The sequence below is a fragment of the Podarcis vaucheri genome (genome assembly GCF_965113315.1).
Source record: "Podarcis vaucheri genome assembly, chromosome: 10".
Taxonomy (NCBI): Eukaryota; Metazoa; Chordata; class Lepidosauria; order Squamata; family Lacertidae; genus Podarcis; species Podarcis vaucheri.
The window spans coordinates 14,974,037-15,000,010 of NC_138748.1; the positions used below are offsets into that span (position 1 = coordinate 14,974,037).

A 25,974-nucleotide genomic window follows, 5' to 3' on the forward strand; every position below is an offset into this window, starting at 1 on the left:
TGCCCCCGCCGCCAACTTTGGTCGCCGTCGGGCGGGAACCCCGCGGAGCACAACAGCCACCTGCGCGCTCGGGGCTCTTGTGGGAGGAGAACGCGAGCGGGAGAGAGAAGCGAGGAGGCTGGGAAGGGGGCGGAGAGGAGGGAAAAAGCCGGGTGCGGCGCATGCGCCGTGCGCTGCCCCGGGCCTGCCGCGGCCGCAGTCACTTCCTGCCCTTGCGCCCATCCGGCTCCGGGGTCGCGTCGCGGGGCCGCTTGGGCGGGACAGGCGACGGCGAGTTCGCGTCGGGGCGCGGCGACAACAGCGCGCTGCCCTTCCCCGCCGGGCCCCGCATCGTCGGCGGTGGCAGGGTCCCCCGCGCAGCCTCCTCTCCGGGCGCCCTGCTCGCTGTCACCTGCTGCCTGCGCCTCCTCGGAGCAGCCCAGGGGCTCCTTCTTCCTTCCTCCCTCTCCGCCTCCCGCGCGCGTCCCGCCGGCCGGTGGCGGGCAGGCGAAGAGGGGCTCCGCTCACGCCCAGCCGCTGCCCGCCCGGCAGGCACCCCACGCGCCTCGCTCGGGCCGGGCTGGCGTCTCCCGCAGGAGCCTTTCCCGTAAGTGTGCTGAAACTCGCCTCTCCCTCCGTTCACGGGCACCCTTGCCCGCCGCGGAAAACACGAAGGAGATGCGTGTTGGTTTGGCTGGCGTGTGGGTGTACGCGCGCGTGCCCGCTCCCTCCCCTCGCGCGCCGATGCTGGGTTGTGTGAAGCGGGCGACCCGTGTGACAGGTGGCCCCGGAAGAGCGCGCGAGGAGTTGGTAACCTGGGAGGAGGTGGTGTGTTCGGGGGAGAGGGAACTTGTGTGGAGAGGGATGAGTGCAAGAGGGAGAGGGGTGTGTGTGTGTTTGGGAATGTGGGTTCTGCATTGGAATGCTTGTTGTTGTTGTTGTTGTTTTGTTCCTGCATGGAAAGGCTAGTGATGGGGTGGGTGGCCAGGTCGTAATGGTTGGCATGGTCTGGGTTGGCATTCCTGTGTGTGGCATGGATCAGCCCAGCGCCAGATTTAGGGCAGTGTCGGGCGGTTCCACATCACAGGGTGCTGAGTCGAAGGATAATGATGATAATAATAATATCTTATATTTATGTGGGTACCTACTGAGACGATTGGTTAAAAAGCAAACGTGCCAAATTGTGTTATTGTCAATTTTTAAAAATATAGTTATTGAAAATTCAAAAAGTACATGATTATATGTACACTAAACGTTGTGAGATGTAAGTAAACGAGAGAAAAGGAAAGAGAAACAGAACCTGTGTAGAAGGGAAAATAAAAGGGAGAAGGGGGGAAACCTCAGTATTCTTACAAATACTGTAATAGGTTAGGATCTGCTGAAGTACAATGACAACCTTTTAAAGTATACAGTTTCTCCCTCCCCATTATGAATTATTGTCAAATTAACATTTGGGATATGTGTGTACCAAATTTCATCCTCACTCACAGTGCCATATTACCCAGGGGCAAAATTAGGCATTACCTCACAAGGGTCAAAGACCCAGTTTGGCACTGCCCCTCACGCACATTTGTGGGCGCTGGTGTTCGAAACTCCCACTGTTCCAGGCACATTTTGTGACAGGAAATTTTACCAACGCGAGCAGTTTTTGAGCTCTGGGCGCAGTACTGCGCCTAAGATTTCAGATTTAAACTGTGGAGTGGAAGGAAAGGAGGAGCTTTTCCTGCCTCCCCACTTCCAGCTACTCTCTGAAGACTGGAGAAGAAATCCAGAATACTAGGGGGGTAGGCAGGGAAAGGACTAGACCATGTGAAAAATATAATATTTTAGCTGCTGTTCATTCATTTTCAGCTTTGTATTGTTCTTAGGTTTAAGTTTAGCTCCTAGCTTTCACATCTCAGTTTCTAACACTGGTGTGTAAACACACACACACACACACAGAGAGAGAGAGAGAGAGAGAGAGAGAGAGAGAGAGAGGCTGGGAGCCTCGGTGGCACCCCTTTATGCTTTACCCAGGGCAAAAAACCTGGCTAGCTCTTGCATACCCACGGCACTGTATTACCAAAGTCCGCCCCTGGATAGTCATGACTTTTCACAAGGGGACACCCTGGGGATTTGGCCAAGGATAGTGGGCCAGTGCATTGCCACATCTGCCAGCCTGTAACGTCTCTTGCAGTAGGGCCAACAGATTGATCCTACATATCCTCCAGCAACAGGATATTTACAGGTGTAGCATTGCTGACTTCTGTGGGGCTGATCTCCTTTGCATCATCACATGTTTGAAGCTACGTGCACAGGACACATCTTATTTTGGTTTATATTTGACAGCTGGAGGGCAAGGGAGTGCCTAGCTCAGGAATAGGTTTGGATCAAGTTCTTGACCCCTCATTTATGGTGAATGTGAGATTGGGGTGGGGGAACTGCATGGTTTGACTTGTCAGGTAAGAAGGGACTGGTATTGATTCCTCAGTTGCAGTAGATTGTATGTGGTCATTTGTCTGTCTTTACACAGCGGGATTGATTCCTGACAATAAAAATAGGTTTATTATTTACTTATGGCATTTATATGCTGCTTAATTGTTTCCATTTATAAGCAGTGTACATAAAAACAGTCCACAGAAAGTGAGACAACAAAATGAGTTCTGTAGATAGTTGTAAAATTGTCTGGCTTAAGTTGTCAAGGGAGTGTTTTGCTGCATATATGGAGAGGAAGGGAGACAGGAGGTGTCAAGAGGTAGGATGACTTTTTTGATGGAGATATTTGTGCAGAGAAATGTGCATTTTCAAATATAGTTGTGGTTGCCAACAATTAAACACATTTTTTCAGCCCATGGGGAAGCAATAGGTGCTGGTGAAAAGTGATAGAAATAGTATTCTGGGATGTCGTGTTATTGTGACTAGGTACATTTAAACGGCGTTCCGTGTGCTGCGCTGGCTCGCCAGATGCAGCTTTGTCACGCTGGCCACGTGACCCGGAAGTGTCTCCGGACAGCGCTGGCCCCCGGCCTCTTGAGTGAGATGGGCGCACAAACCCCAGAGTCTGTCAAGACTGGCCTGTTCGGGCAGGGGTACCTTTACCTTTACCTTTTTACATTTGACATATTACATGTTATAATGCATATCTGGTTTAAGGAGCCGTTTGGTGCCTAGCTGATGTATTTAAGTTTCTAACACTGGTCCACATGCACTGCATACAGACATGGAAAGGAGATGGTCTTTGTCAAGGACAGAAAGTTTGATCATTTATTTAGATGCTGATGCTGCAATCCTACATATTCTTTTTTTGGGAAGTGAGTCCCTTTGGGGGGGGGGGAGACTTACCATTGAGTAAACATGCTTGGATTGAGTTGTGTGTAGATCTTGCCATAATTTGTCTTCTTTGGCGATCACTCATAGCCGAGTAAGATTGTCTTCCATGAATATGGTCTTAACAGTGTGTCCGTAGGTGACTGTGGAAGCCAATTCTGGATCCACACATCCTTCCACAGTGGGGACATAGGTTTCCGGGCAGGAATTGATGACGTTGAGGATTTGCCAAGCATGCCTTCCTCTTATCACATTTCTCCCTTTCATTTTGAGTTTGAGTGTCTTCAAACTCCATGACTCCTTTAGCAGAGGCCAGTTGGAGCACTCACAGGCCAGTGTTTTCCAGCTGTCGGTGTTTATACTACATTTTTTAAAGATTTGCCTTAAGAGCATCTTTGAACCTATTGTTCATCGACATTACGCTTTCCATTGTTATGTTGGGAATAGAGTAAGAGCTGGTATAACTGGACAACATAGTACCAGTACTTTTCCTTTGAATGGAAAGTAAATGTGTTAAGGCATGGCCTGCAATGGTTACTCCTGAAGGAGCTCTTGTGGTTCACGATTATTAAACCAATTTATAGACCGCTTCAAAACATAAAGCCATCAATGTGGTGTGTGTACACATAGAAACAGAATTAAATGTTATGCTGTTATGAAGGAGCAAGCATCATATACTTTTTTTGCAAACAGTTGAACCATTTTAGAGAATGACATTTTGTAGTGCTCTTAACTCCTTCGATTGCAGCATGAGGGAACCTGCCCAAAGTTCTGCAGTTCTATGTATGTAGCCTCAAATGTGTGTGAGGCTGCAAAGGAGATCAGTGGCTTAGAAGCTGGCAGTGATGTGACAGGATGCATGCAATTTGAAATCTGTATTGGAGGATATTTAGGAAGAAGTTGCATAAAAAATACTGGATTGGTAAATGCACTCCATAAACTCATATATACTTTACTCTAAAGTAGTGTATTTCTGAAGTCTTTTAAACTCACTGCTATTCCCCATCCTCCAGTTTTGACTGGATGCTGGTGGAGTGCTGAAAACCGCAAACAGCCCTTTTTTGAGTAGGCCATCATCTGTTGTTCTGTCAATTATTTCATTCCGATAAATAAAATCCTTTGTGAATGTCAGTTCGCATTACAAAAATGTTTGTAAATAGGGCTGAGTGAAAATGTTATTTTGGTTACTCCGATGTGCATTTTATAGGCTTCTAATGCTCGGCTGAAAGAATTCAGGAGACTTATTTTCCCTTTTGGATTAAAATCCAAGTCAAGACAATAATTGCTGTCCCAGAGCCCTTTTCCAGCTGGAAGGTAGCAAATAGCCATGGGGAAAGAGAAGAAAGGAGATTCCCAAAAAGAGTTCCAGCAGTTCTTTTCAGGAAGACTACATTTCCCAGAGACTACTGCACTGGAGAAACTTTCCCCCTTTACACATCCCATAGGTATTTGCTGTTCTTGGAGCAGTATACCTGGCTAACCAGCCAGGTAACTACGTATATGCCCTGCTTCATCACAGGGTGGTTCAAACATAACGGGGGGTTAGAGAGAAGGAATAAGTAGGGTTGGGGATTGAGGTGGGACAAAAGGTATTTGGGGGTTTACAGAGCTTAGATCAGCTAATTTGAATTAGCACTGAAAAGGAGTGAAGAACTTTCCTGATTTGGGAGGGAATGACTTGCCTCTTTTCCAAGCCCATTTGATGAAACTTAAGCTGCTTCTGATTGCAATAGCTATTTCTAAAACAAAATTTATCCATGTATCCATGTTATAACAATGGCGGAGTTGAGAAGATTTCGTTTTTTCATATGTAGAATTGCTCTTTGTATATATGTTCAATATTCACCACTCATTCTTAGAACAGTGGTTTTTACAGGGAAGTCATGTAACACTGCAGAACCTTATTTTCCTTGGTAAATGATAGAAAATTTGCTTATTTTAGCAGAAACGAGCTACTAGATGTAGAAGGAAAGTAGGGCGTTGATGTAGAAAATGCCTCTAAGGGACAAGTGTTGTCAGACTGACCACCATCACCATGGCTGCTGTGAACCAGGTAATAGTGCTTTAGTAATCTACCTTTCTTAAAAAAGAAATAAATGCAGTAAGACGCTGTCGGGAAAAGATAGCCCATATTATGCTGCTGTAATGGAATTAGGACATCTTCAAATATTGTTATATTGCCAGTATTTTAAAAATGGTTGGGTTTTGATGGAGTACTTCTTACATCTGTATTTCTTTCTTGTAGGCTGGGTTGTGGGAGAAGGCAGGGAATAAACATTTTTGGAGACTATGTTTCCAAGGCCTGCAAAACAAAATTTATTCAGCATACAAATAGCTTGATATAAATATATACAAATATTCTGATGTTGGCATGTTGCTGTAATAACCACATGAGCTTAAAAAAATGGCTTGTAACCTAAAAAAAAATGAAACGAGAAAATGAAGAGAAATGTACACATTAGTAAGTGCTTCAACTTAAGATAGGTTACCTACTAACCTACTTACCTGAGCTTGAGTAGGCATGTATAAAAACATTTTAATTGACTATATGTACTGCCACATAAATAGAGGTCTGCTTCTATGTATATTTAAGAAATACTTCTAATAAGTGCAAATGGCAAGTACCATCTTAAGATGGAGAAAAGTGTGCCCCCCTTTTCTCTCATATAGTTGGAGTGTCTTTTTAAATTGATCCTTGGTATAATGCATATGGGACATGGGTGGCGCTGTGGGTTAAACCACAGAGCCTAGGACTTGCCGATTGGAAGGTCAGCAGTTCAGATACCTGCGACGGGTTGAGCTCCCGTTGCTCGGTCCCTGCTCCTGCCAACCTAGCAGTTTGAAAGCACGTCAAAGTGCAAGTAGATAAATAGGTATCGCTCCAGCGGGAAGGTAAACGGCGTTTCCGTGCACTGCTCTGGTTCGCCAGAAGTGGCTTAGTCATGCTAGCCACATGACCCAGAAGCTGTACGCCGGCTCCCTTGGCCAATAAAGCGAGATGAGCTCCGCAACCCGAGAGTCGGCCACGACTGGACCTAATGGTCAGGGGTCCCTTAACCTTTACTATAATGCATATACTGTATGTATCATCTAAAAACAAAGGGTTTTATCCTATTAAGTCACACTTGGAGTAAACTTTCGAAACAAATGGATTTTAATAATTTGAGCCCATTAATATCAACTCATGACTTAAGTGGGTACAACCCAAAGAAAGTAAGTTGCTTCAGAATAGGGTTGTTACCTATATAGAATTAATTGATCAGTTGATTACTTGACTATACCGTATATGGCTAATCATCTCAGATTTCTTTAATTGGGTGACACGTCTGTTAGGAATCTTTACAAATAAAAAGCTGTGATTGAAATAAATGTTCTTCCAAAGATGCCCAGTTGCATCTTGACTGGCTCAACAGAGTTAACAAACACTGGCATAATTCATTACTTAAATTGAGATAAATGCAACTGAGCAGCAAACATAATCCTAATATGAATATAGGTACATGAGTGTAGGAATTGCTAGACAACATTGGTAAGACCTTATGGCAATTATTTCTAGCAATTACGTGTATTCTATCTTTCAGAAATGTTATTTGTCATTTCTAGTGGTAACTGCTTTCTAGATAAGCTGTATGTATACAGTGGAACCTCGGTTTCCGAATGCCTCCGTTGTAGTACGTTTCAGTTCTCGAATGCCGTAAACCCAGAAGTAAATGCTTCCGTTTTCAAAGGTTTTTTGGAACCTGAACCTGCGACACGGCTTCCGCTGAGGGTAAGAAGCTCTTGCAACCAATGGGAAGTCGCGCCTCGGTTTTCGAACGTTTTGGAAGCTGAACGCGCTTCCAGAATGGATTTCGTTCAAGAACCTAGGTTCCACTGTATCTCTATTTGTGTGTGAATATGCTTTTTTGAGCTTAACTGAGACAGTCACAGACATTGCAGTTGTTTTGGAAATAGCAATAAAAAACCTACATATTTGTCATTTTTGATGTCCAGACTATATTGCAATGTTTTAATAGAACTTTAATAGAACAGCCTCAGTGCAGTTGACATTTATGTGTGGACATGTACCTTAAGCTCTTTTTTTTTACTATTTATTGTGACTATTTTGCAGTGCATATACTGGAACCTGGAGACCATCCTTTATTGCAGCAGCCTCTTCAGACATCAAAATCTGGCATTCAGCAAATTATTGAATGTTTTCGATCAGGTACGAGTAGGTTCTTTTTTATATATTATTTTGCCTTGAAGGTTTGGAATGCTTCAGTGGTGACGTAAATAACATCTAATGAACAATCTAAAATCATTATTTCACGTTTTAAGAAAAATGGCGCTCTTGGATTTTCATGGATTTGATTTTGGGTTGTGTCCAACTTTAGTCATATTCACAGTAGAACCACTGGGTTGTAACCAACAAAATAATTGCACATGCAAGCCTACTTCCGCAGGTAATATGGAACCTCTTCTCTCCCTCCTCCACCTCCAAAATCTGCTCTGGGGGTTCCCCCCAACTCTCTGGAGCAGTTTTAGGGGTGAGGGTGGAAGGAGAAAGAAGTAAAGTTATCTTGTGCCCATGCAAGTTAGTTCATGTTCACACTGATATCCTTGGATACAACCCACTGAAATTACAGTGGTACCTCGGGTTACATACGCTTCAGGTTACATACGCTTCAGGTTACATACGCTTCAGGTTACAAACTCCGCTAACCCAGAAATAGTGCTTCAGGTTAAGAACTTTGCTGCAGGATGAGAATAGAAATCGTGCTCTGGCGGCGTGGCGGCAGCAGGAGGCCCCATTAGCTAAAGTGGTGCTTCAGGTTAAGAACAGTTTCAGGTTAAGAACGGACCTCTGGAACGAATTAAGTACTTAACCCGAGGTACCACGGTAATGCACATGACTAACTTTAGTCCATAAATTTTGGTGGGTTGGCGCTGAGGAAAGTTCAGCTGGATGCTACCCAATGTTTTAAGAATTGCTTGTTTTAATTATGGTATTGATATTTGATTGTAAGTATACCACCCTGGGTTCCTACTTTAAGATGAGTGCATGGAGAATTTCTAAATGAATAAATAGGTCTAACCAAGATTCACCGACTCTACTATTCTATTACCAACAGTAAGTAGTCAGTCAGATGCTTCTGGTACTCCCAGGCCTTTGCTGGTGTCCTGCGGTGAATGTTGATCAGACAGAGTGTTGTTTTTGTTGTCACTTCATCTTTTTAAATGTTCTTCTGTTGTAATGTTCTTTGGTTGTACAGTCATACCTTGGTTTTCGAACAGCTTAGTTCTCGAACGTTTTGGCTCCCGAATGCCACGAGCTCAGAAGTGACTGTTCTGGTTTGCAAACTATTTTTGGAAGCCGAACGTCCGATGGGGCTTCCGTGGCTTGTGATTGGCTGCAGGAGCTTCCTGCAACCAATCAGAATCCGCACTTTGGTTTCTTAACGTTTTGTAAATCGAACGGACTTCATTCGACTTCCAAGGTACGACTTTACTGTATACATCGTAGCTGAGACTGTAGAATTTCAAATTTTGAAAGCCCCTTTGGGAAACTGTACACCATAAATTATGTATTTACAATAGCAGTGCAGTTCTGAGATATGCAGTAAACGTATTTTTTATCATGGCTTTTGCTGGCAATGGGTGACAGCTGTTATGAGATAAAAATGATGTTTGATTGTTGATTTTACTGTATAATAATTATGTATGATATTCTTATTGACTGCCTTGAGATGCCCATATAAGAAGCATTTAAATATTTTAATAAAATATAAATAAATAAATTTAGGTACGGAAAACTGGTAACTATAAATCTACTCTAATTTTAATTTGCCACTCCATTTGTAAAATCATCTAAATTAGTGGCTTTTGCCATATCTTTTAGTAAATTGCATATGCTTATTTTGTGTTGTAGGGAAGAAGCATTTCTTTGCCCTGTCTGCAGAAATTTGGAATTTCTCCTTTGTGACCTTAGAAATTTCGGGCTTAGGTTGAATGTTCAGGGAAGTTTTTAATGTATGACATTTTAATGTATTTTTAATCTTTGTTGGAAGCCACTCAGAGTGGCTGGGGAAAACCAGCCAGATGGGTGGGGTACAAATAATAAATGATGATGATGATGATGATTATTATTATTACTATTTTCCGATGTGGTCTTGTTGTTTTCTGAAAAAAAGGAGTAAGGATTCAAGGTTGGTGTTGTCAAGCAGGACTGGAGTATATTATTTCTATTTAGATGGTCTTTTCAAGTTAGGATAGTGATTGAATGGATCTACGTGTTGCTAACTATAGTCATTTATGGGAGCGGGTGGTGCTGTGGTCTAAACCACTAAGCCTCTTGGGATTGCTGATCGGAAGGTCAGTGGTTTGAATCCACGCGACGGGGTGAGCTCCCATTGCTCTGTCCCAGCTCCTGCCAACCTAGCAGTCCGAAAGCACGCCAGTGCAAGTAGATAAATAGGTACCACTGTGGCGAGAAGGTAAACAGCATTTCTGTGCACTCTGGTTTCTGTCACGGTGTTCTGTTGCGCCAGAAGCGGTTTAGTCACACTGGCCACATAACCTGGAAAGCTGTCTGTGGACAAATGATGGCTTCCTCGGCCTGAAAGCGAGATGAGCACCGCAACCACATAGTTGCCTTCAACTGGACTTAACCGTCCAGGGGTCCTTTACCTTTACCTAGTCATTTAAGGTGGGGTTTTTTAGGTGTTTATTGTTTTATGCTACTTGTATTTCTACCTTTTAGTGTTTTAATTGTTAGCCGTTTTTATCTTCACTGTTTTATATTAATTCCTTTCATATGTAAACCTAAGTGATAATTTAGTTGTAAGGCAATATAGAAATACCCAGAATAAAATAATAATACTGTGTTCAAAATGGTTGGTAAGACAGTACTGGACTTCTATAAGTTTCTATCCAGCCCCTGCCTCCTTCCAGTTAGAATAATTATACTGTACCAGGTAATGGCCAGGTAATGAAAGCTATAAAGAAGCAGCAGCAATCTATCTATCATCTATCTATCTATGATTATCTATGATTAGATAGATAATCTAATCATCATCATCTAAGTTCAAACATCACTCATGTGCTAAGCATGGGTCGAGCTTCCTAACAATCAAGCAAACAGTGATTTAGAACTGTTTTTTCTTTTCATTATCAGTCTATTAAAAACTTCTGAATTTAGCTGTATCTGGGTTCCAGAAGAGGAGCAGAAAACCATGTTTGGTATCTTAATTCAGACATTAAGCCAAGCTGTGTTTTCTCAAACATGTTTCCTGGCTACTTAGAATCAATTTAGATAACGTAAAACAAGAACAACACAGTTAAGCTGTACAGAACATACTTTGGAATGATATATGAAATAAACCTTAGAAAAAGGAAATACTAGTAGAGAAAAATGAAAAAAAGTAAAGTAACAGGCGATTCCATGGAAATACCCACCTATTTTTCATTTTCATATATAGTTTACATGTTGTATATCATTTTAAAGATAATTTTCCATAGTTTCATGATCTGGCAACAGTTTTTCAAAATGGCAGTGGACATGTGACAACCAGAAGCATGACATGCAAGATGACACAGAATTCCTTGTAAATCTAATTTAAATGGCAAGTCAGCTCCATGGTCTGACATTTCTATGTTCTCGGGTGTTTACTTAGTGCACCAGCACTGTCAAATAGCAGCAGCAATAATTTATGGGACTACAGTGGTGCCTCGCAAGACAAAATTAATTCGTTCCGCAAGTCTCTTCGTCTTGCGGTTTTTTCGTCTTGCGATGCACGGTTTCCCATAGGAATGCATTGAAAATCAATTAATGCGTTCCTAGGGAAACCGCCTTCAGACCAGGTCCGGGGACAGTCTGTCCCCGGACCTCTTCTGAAGGCTGGGGGGGGGACAAGGGCTTTTCTTCCCACCCCCAGCATTTTAAAAAACCCCGGGACAGCGGAGGACTTCTCTGCTGTCCGGGGCGATCTTAAAATGCTGGCGGGCGGCATTTTAAAATCGCCCCGGACAGCGGAGGACTTCTCCGCTGTCCAGGGCGATTTAAAAGCCCCTGGGAAGGCAGGCAGTGGGGACAAAGACTTTCGCCCCCTGCCCGCCTTCAGAAGGTGTCCCCGCCCCCCGCCCCACTTCGGAACAGCTTTCCGAAGTGGGGCGGCTGGGGCAGGCGTCCCCGCCCCCCGCCCCACTTCGGAACAGCTTTCCGAAGTGGGGCGGCTGGGGCAGGCGTCCCCGCCCCCCCTCCCCACTTCGGAACAGCTTTCCGAAGTGGGGCGGCTGGGGCAGGCGTCCCCGCCCCCCCTCCCCACTTCGGAACAGCTTTCCGAAGTGGGGCGGCTGGGGCAGGCGTCCCCGCCCCCCCTCCCCACTTCGGAACAGCTTTCCGAAGTGGGGCGGCTGGGGCAGGCGTCCCCGCCCCCCCTCCCCACTTCGGAACAGCTTTCCGAAGTGGGGCGGCTGGGGCAGGCGTCCCCGCCCCCGCGCCCCACTTCGGAACAGCTTTCCGAAGTGGGGCGGCTGGGGCAGGCGTCCCCACCCCCCCTCCCCACTTCGGAACAGCTTTCCGAAGTGGGGCGGCTGGGGCAGGCGTCCCCGCCCCCCCTCCCCACTTCGGAACAGCTTTCCGAAGTGGGGCGGCTGGGGCAGGCGTCCCCGCCCCCCCTCCCCACTTCGGAACAGCTTTCCGAAGTGGGGCGGCTGGGGCAGGCGTCCCCGCCCCCCCTCCCCACTTCGGAACAGCTTTCCGAAGTGGGGCGGCTGGGGCAGGCGTCCCCGCCCCCCCTCCCCACTTCGGAACAGCTTTCCGAAGTGGGGCGGCTGGGGCAGGCGTCCCCGCCCCCCCGCCCCACTTCGGAACAGCTTTCCGAAGTGGGGCGGCTGGGGCAGGCGTCCCCGCCCCCCTTCCCCACTTCGGAACAGCTTTCCGAAGAGGGGCGGCTGGGGCAGCTGTCCCCGCCCCCCCCTTCGGAACAGCGTTTTAAAATGCTGGGGGTCGGGAGCGAAGCGCTGCCGACCCCCAGCATTTTAAAACCTCCCCGGGACACGGGGAGATTTTAAAATGCTGGGGGTCGGCAGCGCTGCGCTCCCGACCCCCAGCATTTTAAAACCTTCCCGGGACACGGGGAGATTTTAAAATGCTGGGGGTCGGCAGCGCTTCGCTCCCGACCCCCAGCATTTTAAAACCTTCCCGGGACACGGGGAGATTTTAAAATGCTGGGGGTCGGCAGCTAACGCTTCGCTCCCGACCCCCAGCATTTTAAAATCTCCCCGGGACAGGGGGAGATTTTAAAATGCTGGGGGTCGGCAGCTAACGCTTCGCTCCCGACCCCCAGCATTTTAAAATCTCCCCGGGACAGAGACTTCTCTGCTGTCCCTTGGAGATTTTAAAATGCTGGGGGTCGGCAGCGAACGCTTCGCTCCCGCCCGCCAGCATTTTAAGATCGCCCGGGGCAGGGGGGGGGGAAGGCAGGCGGGGGGAGCAAAGACTTGCCCCCCGCCGGCCTTCAGAAGAGGTCCTCTTCTGAAGGCCGGCTGTGGGCGAAAGTCTTTGCTCCCGACGGCCAGCATTTCCCTATGGGCTTTCGTCTTGCGATGCAAGCCCATAGGGAAATTCGTCTTGCGAAGCGTCTCCAAAACAGAAAACCCTTTCGTCTTGCGGGTTTTCCGTCTTGCGAGGCATTCGTCTTGCGGGGTACTACTGTACAAATGGCTTTTTTGCTCAGGTGTTTGACATAAGAGAAATAGAAGTGCTTTGAAAAGGAACTCTGAAACTTTTATATAAAAGGGATGCAGTGTGGACCCAAGTTTGTCTTTAGCTTTTAGGATATTTTACACCTGATCAATCTGGATACCTGATCGTGTGCTAGGCAAATAAACTTTTGAAAATGGAAATAATGTTCCATATACCAAGCATGTTGTTGGGTGATCCCTTCAAACAGCGAAATAACAGTTTTGCACAGAATTGCAGCATCATTCTATTGCCCATTTAGTACCATTTTAACTATTATATTTGCTTGTGAAAATAGTATAAGTATTGTACAGTTGTACTATTGTATGATCCTTGCTTTTGAAACCATAGTTTTTATCAGTATACTAGGTAAAATAGGCTAATCTGGAAACAAGCAGCTTAATCTTTTTGTTTTGTTTTGTTTTGACTTCCTCATTAATGTCTTACTAAGGCTTTCTGAGAAGTGGCATTAAAATTAATTCAATAGATGTTTTAATGTTAAATAAATTTGTGTTTTGGGGGAATGGACTTTGATTTTATATAATTTATATCTGAAAGAAATAACGCTAGTGAAAAATATACAGTTTTGCAGTATTGGAGTAATAAAGGTAAAGGACCCATGGATGGTTAAGTCCAGTCAAAGGCAACTGTGGGGTTGCGGCGCTCATCTTGCTTTCAGGCCGAGGCAGCTGGCGTCTGTCCATAGACAGCTTTCTGGGTCATGTGGCCAGCGGGACTAAACCACTTCAGGCACAACGGAACACTGTGACGGAAACCAGAGTGCATGGAAATGCCATTTACCTTCCTGCCGCAGTGGTACCAATTTATCTACTTGCACTGGTGTGCTTTAGAAGTGCTAGGTTGGCAGGAGCTGGGACTGAGCAACAGGAGTAATAGGAATAATGGGTTGTTAGTAGCATCAGTTGGATATCTACACTGATATCGTTTCATGTTGAGAGAGGCATGCCCACATTCACACTTTTAAACAGAACTTTACAGCATCTTGAAGTCCAGATTTGGTTAAAAAAAGAGAGAGAGAAATATAGATAAGAATACATCATAGAAAATATCATTCATTATTCAGTAACTAGATGCTGAAGGGTTTGAAATAAATTACTCAAGATTACCGGTAGTTTGTGTTCAAGGGTCTAACTGATTTCCCTCTGGCTTTGGCCTGTTTTTGAGTCACTCAATTGGATGATTTATGCTGGGATATTGTTAGGAATCATCTAATTATTTTCTGATGGGCCTCTAAACAGCTTTAAATACCATCAACAATGGGCTGTCTCTCTGGACCAGGACATTCCAGAGGTTTGGACCCAGAAGGTGGTGTTTGATGATTTCCGTTCCATCTTATAGTTTTGTCTTTGATGTTCCCATGCTATTTAACATTCACATGAAGCTGCTGAAAGAAGTCATTTGAGGAGGTTTGGATCAAAGTGTTCTCCCATAGTTCCACCCCTTTATTCTACCTGCTCTGGTCAAAATGCCCCAGTAGAACTGACTTGGGTTGGATAGCACAGTCGCTGAAAGAACCAAGTTAGGGGATTTTCCTAAACTTGGTGCTAGTTATATTGAGTCTGGTGGGGCATTCCTCTTGGGCATTGTAGGCCAGAAAGTGTTAAAGAAGGATAGAATTTTTTTTATGTACGCAACAACAGCAGCAAGAATACTTCTCGCAAAATACTGGAAGACACAAGATTTGCCCACACTGGAAGAGTGGCAGGCGCAATTGATGGACTATATGGAACTGGCCGAAATGACTGGCAGAATCCGAGATCTGGGAGAAGAAACAATGGAAGAGGATTGGAAAAAGTTTAAAGACTATTTACAAAAACAATACAAATTGTATGAGTGTTAAAAAATTGTACGAAGAAGAGAAGAAGAAGAGTTTGGATTTGATATCCTGCCTTTCACTCCCCTTCAGGAGTCTCAAAGCGGCTAACAATCTCCTTTCCCTTTCCGAGTCAGGAAAACATGGTTCCAGCAATTCGTTTGAAAGAATTAGAAAGTTAGGTGATATGTAAGAAAAGGTCGAAACTTAAAATAATGTTATGTTTAATTCAAGCTACAACTAATTGTTAAAAAATCATTTTAAGATTAGAAGTATAACATCTGAGAGGTATAAAATAAGAGCCGAAATAAGGTAATAATTTGCTGGCACTTTTATTATGGAGAATGCAGGGTAAGGAGATGTGAGGAAGTCCAGTTAAGTGTACAATACAATATTATGAATAGTTGTGTTTTTCTTTCCCTTTTTCTTTTTCTTTTCTTTCTTTTCTTTCTTTTATCTCTATGTTGATATGTGATTTTCTATTTTATGTTTGAAAACTGAATAAAATATTTTATAAAAAAATATATATATTGAGTCTGGTGGCGATGAGTGACTTTTAGTAGGGCCAAAGCTGGTGAACCAGTCCAAGCTATTTAATCTAAATAAAGCAAATATTCCGTTAAATGTGCTCTCTTCACATCCAGACTATATAGTGCACTCTACAGCTGCCTTTATAGATTATTTGGAAATTTCAACTGCTTCAGAATGCAAGCACTAGTTTGTTTATGTGAGCCATTGTTTAGGGCACACCACAAGCTCTATCAGGATGGATTTGATTTAAATCAAATTGATTTAAATCACAATTTAAATCACTAGTCAGTAAGACTTGATTTAAATAATTTTTTTTAAGGAAGGACTCATTCTTGCTGGAAAAAAATTAATATTTACAACCAGATGACGTTTTTATTTCTGGAATAATAAATTTTCAGAGTAGTCTTTACAGTTATATCAAAAATTAATGATTTGGTTATACTATTAGAAATGCATAGACCGATAATTATGAAATTATTGTGAGGTTTAGTAAGTTGACTGTTTATATTTGGAAAACTTTTCTGCTGTACTTTATTGGAAGGAGAAAAACAATCATTTCCTTAATAACAATTTAACTAAAACAATAACATTATGGCATATGTATCCATGTTGGTTAAACATTTTTTTTATTTTAAAAAAAACTTAGACTGAGTTTTAGCACACATGAAATACTCAAAACAAATCCTTATTTCCTGCTGAATAGACTTTGGAATACAATGTAACTTAAATAGAAAACTATCTTTAGAAAGATTTTTCCTCCAAAAGCATTTTATTTTTAAAATCCAATTTAAAAAAAAAAAATCTGATTTAAATTTTAAAAATCTGATTTTTTTAAATAAAAAAAATCATTGAGTTTTATCCACCCTGTGCTGTATTCAGGCTCAGTTTAAAGTACTCATGTTGACCTTTAAAGTCCTAAACAGGCTGTTTGAGGGACCACTTGTACCCATACTAAACTGCCCTGGCCTTAAGATTGGCCCCTGAGATCACAAGGAACCAGTTTCAATTCTGGAGTCAACTAAAAGTATAAAAGACTATTAGCATAAATACCTGGTAAGGCATGCACTTTGTGCTGCACAAAACTGATCATTCTGCAGCCCCTTCACAATCCACCTGTAGGGACTCCCCCCCCCCCCCCCGGCCAAGTTTGTCAGTGACTACTAACCAGTTACTGGCAACCAGTCATTTTTGAGCACAATTCAGAGTGTTGGTGCTGACCTTTAAAGCCCTAAACTGTCTTGACCCAGTATACCTGAAGGAGTGTCTCCACCCCCATCGTTCAGCCCTGACACTGAGATCCAGCGCTGAGGGCCTTCTGGCGGTTCCCTCCCTGTGAGAAGTGAGGTTGCAGGGAACCAGGCAGAGGGCCTTTTTCGTAGTGGTGCCCACCCTGTGGAACGCCCTCCCATCAGAAATAAACAACTATATGACTTTTAGAAGACATCTGAAGGCAGACCTGTTTAGGGAAGTTTTTAATGTTTAATGCTATACAGTAGTACCTCGGGTTAAGAACTTACTGTATTTTTCGCTCCATAAGACGCACCAGACCACAAGACGCACCTAGTTTTTGGATGAGGAAAACAAGAAAAAAAATATTCTGAATCTCAGAAGCCAGAACAGCAAGAGGGATCGCTGCGCAGTGAAAGCAGCAATCCCTCTTGCTGTTCTGGCTTCTGTGATAGTTGTGCAGACTGCATTCGCTTCGTAAGATGCACACACATTTCCCCTTACTTTTTAGGAGGGAAAGAGTGAGTCTTATAGAGCAAAAAATACGGTAATTCATTCCGGAGGTCCGTTCTGAACCTGAAACTGTTCTTAACCTGCAGCACCACTTTAGCTAATGGGGCCTCCTACTTCTGCTGCGCCACTGCCACACGATTTCTGTTCTCATCCTGAAGCAAAGTTCTTAACCCGAGGTACTATTTCTGGGTTAGTGGAGTCTGTAACCTGAAGCGTCTGTAATCCGAGGTACCACTGTGTTGCATTTTTAATATTCAGTTGGGAGCCGCCCAGAGTGGCTGGGGAGACCCAGCCAGATGGGTGGTGTATAAATAAATAAATTATTAAAATTATTATTATTATTGACCACCATGCAAGCCCCCTAGCGGCCCAAGGGGCCAAAAACTAAGTACTTAAGGGTTGCTACCTTGGACACACTTACATGCGAGTAAGTCTCATGGAACTCAGTGGGGTAAGTATGGGTAGGTATGTGTAACATTCAACCATTAGTCTTACTTATGTCTGTGGGAAAGATGTTGGCGTTTGATTAATTTCCCCATAAACATAATTGAACATTTAAAGTACTTCCCTTCACCTGGATCATGCCTCGAATGCACCTAGTAGTAACTTTTTATATGTTTCTTTTTATATGTTTCAGGAACTAAGCAACTTAAACATATTTTGCTGAAAGATGTGGACACCATCTTCGAATGTAAATTATGCCGCAGCCTCTTCAGAGGACTACCGAATTTAATAACCCACAAGAAGTTCTACTGTCCTCCAAGTCTCCGGATGGATGACAGTAAGTTTTGTTCTCTCAAGTCTCTTGTTCAACATACAGTTGTACCTTGGAAGTCGAACGGATTCTGTTCCAGAAGTCCGTTTGACTTCCAAAACCTTCGGAAACCAAAGTACGGCTTCTGATTGGCTGTAGGAAGCTCCTGCAGCCAATCGGAAGCCGCAGAAGTCTGATAACCCACAAACATAGCAAGAGCTCTGCTGGATCAGGCTAAAGGCCAGTCTTATCGAACACTCTGTTCTCCCAGTGGCGAACCAGATGCCTTTGGGAAACATGCAAGCAGGAGATGAGGAGCAAGCAACAGAGGATGAGGAGAGGATGCTTTTCCACATATCTAAATTCCTTGTCTCAGTTGCTACCTGAGTCCTTTTATCCTGGCAGAGGGGGAAACAGAAGTACAGTGGTACCTTGGGTTACAGACGCTTCAGATTACAGTGGTGCCTCGCAAGACGAAAAGAATCCGTTCTGTGATTCTCTTCGTCTAGCGGTTTTTTCGTCTTGCGAAGCAAGCCCATTGAAGGATTAGCGGATTAGCGCTATTAGCGGCTTTTAGCGGCTTATCTGCTGATCGGATCAGCTGATAAGCGGCTTAGCGGCTTAGAAAAAGGGGGGAGGAAAGGGGAAAAAACCAGCAGGAACTCACAAGACATTGTCGTCTTGCGAAGCAAGCCCATAGGAAATTCGTTTTGCGAAGCACCTCCAAAACGGAAAACTCTTTCGTCTAGCGAGTTTTCCGTCTTGCGAGACATTCGTCTTGCGAGGCACCACTGTACAGGCGCTTCAGGTTACAGACTCCGCTAACCCAGAAATAGTGCCTCGGGTTAAGAACTTTACCTCAGGATGAGAACAGAAATTGCACAGCGGTGGCACAGTGACAGCGGGAGGCCCCATTAGCTAAAGTGGTACCTCAGGTTGAGAACAATTTCAGCTTAAGAACAGACCTCTGGAATGAAGTAAGTTCTTAACCCGAGGTACCACTGTATTACTGTACTGTATACAACACTTAATGTCTCACATCATATGTAACTAATCCACAACCTGGAAAAGAGACAATGCATGTTGTAAACCAAGAAAATCTATAATTAAAGAGTGACACCTGTGAAATAATATAATGTAAACATTGTGGGTTTTTGTTTTTTTTTAAAATCTACAGACTCTCCTGATGTAAATGATAAGCAGAGCCAAGCCATAAGCGATCTCCTGGAAGCTATGTATCCTAGAGTGGACAAGCAAGACTATATAATCCGTTTGGAACCTATAGAGACAAACCGGAATGCTGTCTTTCAATATGTTTCAAAGGCGGATAGCACAGTTGAGAACATTGAGATGAATGTCACCACCGAACCAGCTCCTGTAGCAGAAATGCCAGAACCTACCGCAGAACCTCCTAAAGCGGTTCCTAGTCCTTCACAGGAAGAAACGGCGGAGATTCCTGTGGCTGCTGCTGCTAGCAAGGTAATATTGACTCCAGAAGAACCGTCTCTGTCCTCGAAGCCTCAGCTGCAATGCGATAAACCAGATTTGGGTCACCAGTTAATTTGCTGCCTCTGTAAAAAAGAATTTCATTCCAGACGCAGTGTACGCCGGCATATTAGAAAAGTACACAAGAAGAAGATGGAGGAACTGAAGAAATTTATTGAAATTAAGAGGCGACCAAATCAGACATCTGGAAGGGGGCGCAATAAGAACATTCTTGTAACATTGGGTAGGAGCTGTCCTGTATGCTATAAATCCTTTGCTACAAAAGCCAATGTAAGGAGGCATTTTGATGAAGTTCATAGGGGATTGAGGAGGGATTCCATCACTCCTGACATAGCTACAAAGCCTGGGGAACCTTTGTCCTTGGAATCGGCTAAAAAATCTGTTAAGACCCGAAAACAAAAGTCCCTTAAGGCTGAATACAACTTAACCACCTGCAAATGCCTCTTGTGCAAGAGGAAATACAGTTCGCAGGTAATGCTTAAAAGGCATATGCAGATTGTTCACAAGATAACCCTTTCGGCAAAAAATGCTAAAAGAGAGAAGAAGCCCAATAACACAGTTAGCACAGAAGTGAAAGAGAAAACGGAACCAGCAGAACCTGCGGAATCAGTGCCTCCTATCATCAGCTCCCCACAGAATGAAACAAAGGGAACAAATCATTCGAATGAAAGGAAGAATGCATCTTCATCGACTGAGAAAAAGAATGCCTCGTCATCCGCCGAACGAAAGAATGCATTATCTGCTGAACGAAGGAATGCATCATCCGCTGAACGGAAGAATGCGTCATCTGCTGAACGGAAGAATGCATCGTCCGCTGAACGAAAGAATGCATCGTCTGCTGAACGAAAGAATGCGTCGTCTGCTGAACGGAAGAATGCGTCGTCTGCTGAACGAAAGAATGCGTCGTCCGCTGAACGGAAGAATGCATCATCCACTGAACGAAAGAATGTGTCATCCGCTGAACGAAAGAATGTGTCATCCGCTGAACGAAAGAATGCATCGTCCGCTGAACGGAAGAATGCATCGTCCGCTGAACGAAAGAATGCATCGTCCGCTGAACGAAAGAATGCATCGTCCGCTGAACGAAAGAATGCATCATCTGCTGAACGGAAGAATGCATCTTCTTCCACTGAAAGGAAGAACGCACCACCCACAAAGAAAAATAAAGTTAAGCCGAGCTCTGAAAATTCTAAGTCAAGTAATCAGTCCATCGCAAGTGGTCTCCGAAAGCCCAGGAAGCCGAGACTTTCCGTTGGCTTTGACTTTAAAAAGCTTTACTGCAAACTCTGCAAACGCCAATTTACGTCCAAGCAAAATCTAACGAAGCACATTGAGTTGCACACGGATGGAAATAACATTTTTGTGAAATTCTACCGGTGCCCTCTCTGCCCTTACGAAACCCGCCGGAAGCGCGACGTGATCAGACATATAACCGTCGTGCACAAAAAGTCTTCGCGCTACCTTGGCAAGATAACGGCGAGCTTAGAAATCAGAGCGGTGAAAAAACCCATTGACTGCGTTTTAAACAAGGTGACGAGAAGAGGCGCTCCGAGGGATGAAGGTAAGCAAAATGGCACAAAGCCGGATGTCACCTCTAACTCGCCGAGCAAGAAATACGAAGGGGCTGATGTGGGCATTGAAGTGAAAGTCACAAAGAATTTCTCTCTGCACAGATGCAATAAATGCGGGAAAGCGTTTGCCAAAAAGACTTTCCTAGAGCATCACAAGAAGACTCATAAGGCAAATGCATCCCATTCGCCCGAAGAAAACAATACAACCAAAGGCAGAAGCACGAGATCTAAAGCTCTTGTCTGCTGAGGAACAACTAGTGCCTTGCAAAACGTTTGCCTGAATTTTCCACTGGTGTTTCTAGCTCAGACTCTGACGCTGTAGAACATAAAAAGAATATTGCATTTATTCTCCTCAGCCACGTATTTATAGTATTCAAGATGAATTTGTCTTTGTTCAAGAAAGTGAAGCTAGCACAGTTGTACATGGTCGGTTCCTGAAAGTTTAATAATATTCTGTAACAAGTTGTTTGGGGCATAATGTTTAGCGGTAGGGACCGTAGTTCCAAAGGTTTTTTTAAATTAACTTTGCACTTCGTTGGTACTGACCAGGTAGAGGAAAGCCTTTGATGGGCTTGAAATAGCCTGTTAGTGCTGTGTTTCCCTGTGGTTTTAGTCCGTTAGCAAATATTTCTGGCATATAGAGTTTTTGCATAAATGCTAGCATACTTAAGATGAGCATAAATTTAGGGTATATAGCTCTATATAGCTCTATAGTTTAGAGTCAACACTTTTGCGTTAAAATTCCGTTTCTCTGTTTGACACAAGATGTCCATTCCTCTTAGAGAAACTAAAATCTCAGTTTTTTTCCTGAGCTAGAATTTTGGCACCTGGACCTTTGTAGCTAGCATTTTAACCATAATGTTTGTTTCCACATACCCTGTTTAGACACCTGTGGGTGGGATATTGGATATTCTACAGTTCAGTGGCAATTTTACATGACATACAAAACAACAGTCTTAACTAGCTTCAGTTGAAATGTTGTTGGGCAACCAACTACCAAGGAGATAATAGTTTGGTGGGGTTTTTTAATTACTACTTTATACGAAAGATTATTAATCTCTAACAGATGTTTATTAAGAGTATATCTATGTTGATAATTCAGATCCAAAGTTCCCATTAGGTGAAGGTATCTTTCCAGAGTTAAACCACTTGTGGATTCTGGTTTTAATGTGAAAAGGTTATATGTAGACAAGCTTCCAGATATTTGGGAGCTACCCTCAGGTTGCTGGGGGGAAGTTGGTGGGTTTTTTCGTCTTGTCTTTTAAAGGCTAAATAATAAAGATATGGGTTATTCTTACCAAAACCACAGTCAGCTTATTGGACACAGAAAGTGCTTCTGGCTTTTGTGTGGAAAATGTTCATGCTGCCTACAAGTAATGCCCCCTTTTTTAAAGTTGGCTAAATATTATATTGATATATGTATTTCTCCTTAACATGAGATGATGTGTGGTAAAATTTGGAATTAGAACCACTAATATCTTGAAATAGTTCTATGAGAGGAAATATTTTTATAAGCTATTTTCTTAGTAAATGTATTGATTGTTCCTAAAAGGTAACGTCTTGTCTGAGTTTTTCAAGAGTGATTAAACTCCATTAAAAATAGCCCTTTGAATTAATAGCCAGCTTTCTTATTTCATGTGTGCAGTAGTGCTGGTAACAGAAAAATGAACATTTTAAAAGGGAAATTTTGCAAACCATTTTTGAAGCCCTATTCTTTTTAAGGACGTTATCAACTTGGAGCATGCGTTCCAGACTTGGCCCTTACTTAATTCTAATTTTGCTGAACAGATTTTACGTCCATTGTGATATACTACTAAGCAAACACTTGTTGTGTGATGTACTTTAAAAATATTTTTTTACAGATGAATGTATATGAGCAGTTTCTTAGCGTAATTTGAACTGCAATTTGAATTGTAATATTTTTTAGCATTGGCGCTAATTTCAATTCATGGTTCAATACGTTTCTGGGAGTATTAAGTTTGACTGTACTGAACTTGCTGCAAAAAAAAAAAAGTATAGTAATTTTGCATGGTTAGCATATTGGTCAGTCTTTCATATGGAAGTTTACAAGTGACCCACATTCCCCTATTTTAATTGTTGTTGTTTTTTTAAAAAAAGATTATACACAAGCACTTTAATAGATGCAGTTTAAAATTTTAGTTATTTTTAAAAACACAGTACACTAATGTTCATGTGAAGATAGTAGATGGGTTTTGTAGACAATTCATATACAACCATAGTTCCTTAAATATTGCTTAAACGGAAGATAGTGGAAGGACTTTTTTTCTTTCTTTCTTTTTGCCCACAAGATGTTGAATGACCACTGTAGATGGCACTTGACTTTCACTGTAAAGTTTATGAAATTCTTGCTTCCTGTCTTATTTTATAATCGATTCTATAGCAAAACATTAGCATACCTACCATTATGAAATTTTTGGCAGGTTTCTGCGCTTTCTTAATTTTTAGAAAATGTTTAGTGATTTGTGTCAAATTGCCATAGTTTAAAAGTTGATGGGTTAGATCCAGAGGACCTGTGAACAGGATCCCGCTCACAGGACTCTCCTACTGGAGGAAGGCTAATGAAGCCATTTTCACTGATTCCTCCTTCTCCCACCTCCAGAGCAGTGTGAGGTGTGACATGGAGGGCTAGAGAGGAAAGAGGAAGTGGCAAAAACCACCTCGCTTCACCTTCCTCCTGTAAGAGCTTCTGCTGGTTCTTGGTCCCTTCTGTTCACGGAAGGGACTCTCTCTGGATCCAACCCGATGTACAAATGAAGAAATGCCATTTTTAAAATATTGGTCGACTCCCTTGCTTAGGGAATGCCTTGTGTCCATATATACTTTTTTGTATAAAATATATCTAAAAATGTTGATCATAAATAAAAAAAAATTATTCTTTTATGGATAGGTAAGTGTTTGGCCTTTTAGTGCTTTGCACTAAAAAAACAAAACTGTGAATGGAAAATAGACTGTAACTGTTGCTGGAAATGTTCTATGTTTGAATACACTTGCTTCTTGGAGAAATGTACTTTATTTGGAAATAAAGCAGACTGGAAGTTATTTGAGGTAAATGTACTCCAATGTTTGTACTTGATTTTATTAGTTGAATTTGTGCGTGTTTACAACTCCGAGAATAATATGGGTTATGTCAGCCTTTATCTCAGTGCCCAGGTACTCTTGGGGCTAGGGACGCAGGTGGCGCTGTGGTCTAAACCACTGAGCCTTTTGGGCTTGCTGATCGGAAGGTCGGCGGTTTGAATCCCCGAAATGGAGTGAGCTCCCGTTGCTCTGTCCCAGCTCCTGCCAACCTAGCAGTTCAAGAGCATACCAGTTCAAGTAGATAAATAGGTACCGTTGTCGCAGGAAGGTAAACGGCGTTTCCGTGCGTTCTGGTTTCCATCACAGTGTCCTGTTGCGCCAGAAGCAATTTAGTCATGCTGGCCACATGACCCGGAAAGCTGTATGTGGACAAACGCCGGCTCCCTCGGCCTGAAAGCAAGATGAGCACTGCAACCCCATAGTTGCCTTTGACTGGACTTAACCGTCCAGGGGTCCTTTACCTTTTACCTTTTTACTCTTGGGTCTGATGGGGAGACAACAAGAGAGCAGAAGGTTAGGGATGCTTGGAGAAGGAGGGGGCGGACTGGATTGCTTGACTGCGCAAGGGAAACGGTCAAAATGGGGTGTGTTTTTTGACTTTGATTTGAATAGCTGAGTGAACAGAAGTGATTTTTTTGAGCCAAGTAAATGGTGCTTCTACCTGTAACCTTCAGTAGAAAGCATCCTTCATTGCGGCTTACCATACTCAGTTCGGTCTGTTGCTACATCCAGAAAACTCACCTTGACCAACTCAGTTCAGTGGTGGGTTCCTGGGTCAAACCTACCTTCTCTAAGATACAGCCAAACTCCCATCAACCTAGTCAGCAATTATTTAATGATCCCCCTGTCCATTTGCTCTTTCACATTCACTGCTTCTTGAACTTCACCCAATCAGTAAAGTTAATGCACGGGTGATCAGAGGAAACTGCAAGAGAAGCTTAGACAACCACTTGCATAATGATTACAGGTAAGTAACCTGTTTTTAGCTTGAATGGGCCATGTGTAAAGACAGCCTTATGGTCCCATCATCTGAGTGCTGATACAGTGATATTTGTGTGTGTGTTCACTCTGATGAAAGCCATATAAGCTAGTTTTCTGATCTCAAATGATTGGGCAATCCAGGCCATTGCAGAATGGCAAGTTTTAAAAACAGTTTTCAAGTCTGTTAACTGACTTCTGGAAGCTGTTACTAAATTTCCTCCAGGTCGCTTAATCAAGTGCTGGCAGAAAGAAATGTTGGGGAAATAAATACATATAAGCGGTGCTTTTTTTACTTTAAAAAAATGTTTAAGGGTGCTCTCATTTTTCTTTAGGGGTATGCGTCGCACCCCCACCGCCCACCAACCCCTGGAAAAAACCACTGCATATAAATACACTAAGAAAATGACAGGTCACATTACAGATTTTTCAGAGCTATCTATGTTGGTGCAATTTAGAATTCCTGGATCTCAAGAGCCAAGTCTGGGACAAGTATTCTTTGATGAGAAGACCCCAGCAGAGATTAAAAATCACAATACATGGAGCAAAGTAAAGCATGGAAATGTCTGCTGTTAGACCTTTAAAATATGCCATTTCAGGTGAGTTCCAAAGCTTCCTTCTTCACTAGCATAGAAAAAAGACCATGTTTGGTAAGCTAAAAATGGTTTACTTAGAAACTCTCCAAAGGTCATATTCATGTACTTTTGCATACAGTGTTCAGAAAAAGTTGCACAGGCAGTAAAACTTAGTTTACTTACAAAGTATAATAATAATAATTTATTATTTGTACCCCGCCCATCTGGCTGGGCCTCCCCAGCCACTCTGAGCGGCTTCCACAGAAACTAAAATACACTAAAATATCACACATTAAAAACTTCCCTGAAAAGTAGTGCAAGTTCCTAAATTATTGGTATAGGAACTCAAGGGTGGCTTGCGGCCTCAGGTGGAGCAG

At 43.1% G+C, this 25,974-nt stretch overlaps 1 protein-coding gene across 2 annotated transcripts; it reads left to right on the forward strand.

Annotated features, from left to right (window-relative positions):
* The first annotated feature begins 259 nt into the window (after positions 1–259).
* ZNF800 (zinc finger protein 800) lies at positions 260–24,020 on the forward strand. 2 transcript variants are annotated; one of them, XM_082239612.1, is made up of 5 exons: positions 260–586; positions 5,228–5,338; positions 7,397–7,492; positions 17,752–17,895; positions 19,046–24,020. In XM_082239612.1, the coding sequence occupies exons 2-5, from the start codon at positions 5,278–5,280 to the stop codon at positions 21,190–21,192; spliced, it is 2,448 nt and encodes an 815-aa protein (XP_082095738.1). In that variant the 5' UTR covers positions 260–586; positions 5,228–5,277; the 3' UTR covers positions 21,193–24,020. The 2 variants fall into 2 exon arrangements, with proteins under 2 accessions (XP_082095738.1, XP_082095739.1); XM_082239613.1 differs by having other exon boundaries at positions 5,231–5,338.
* The last annotated feature ends 1,954 nt before the right edge of the window (positions 24,021–25,974 follow it).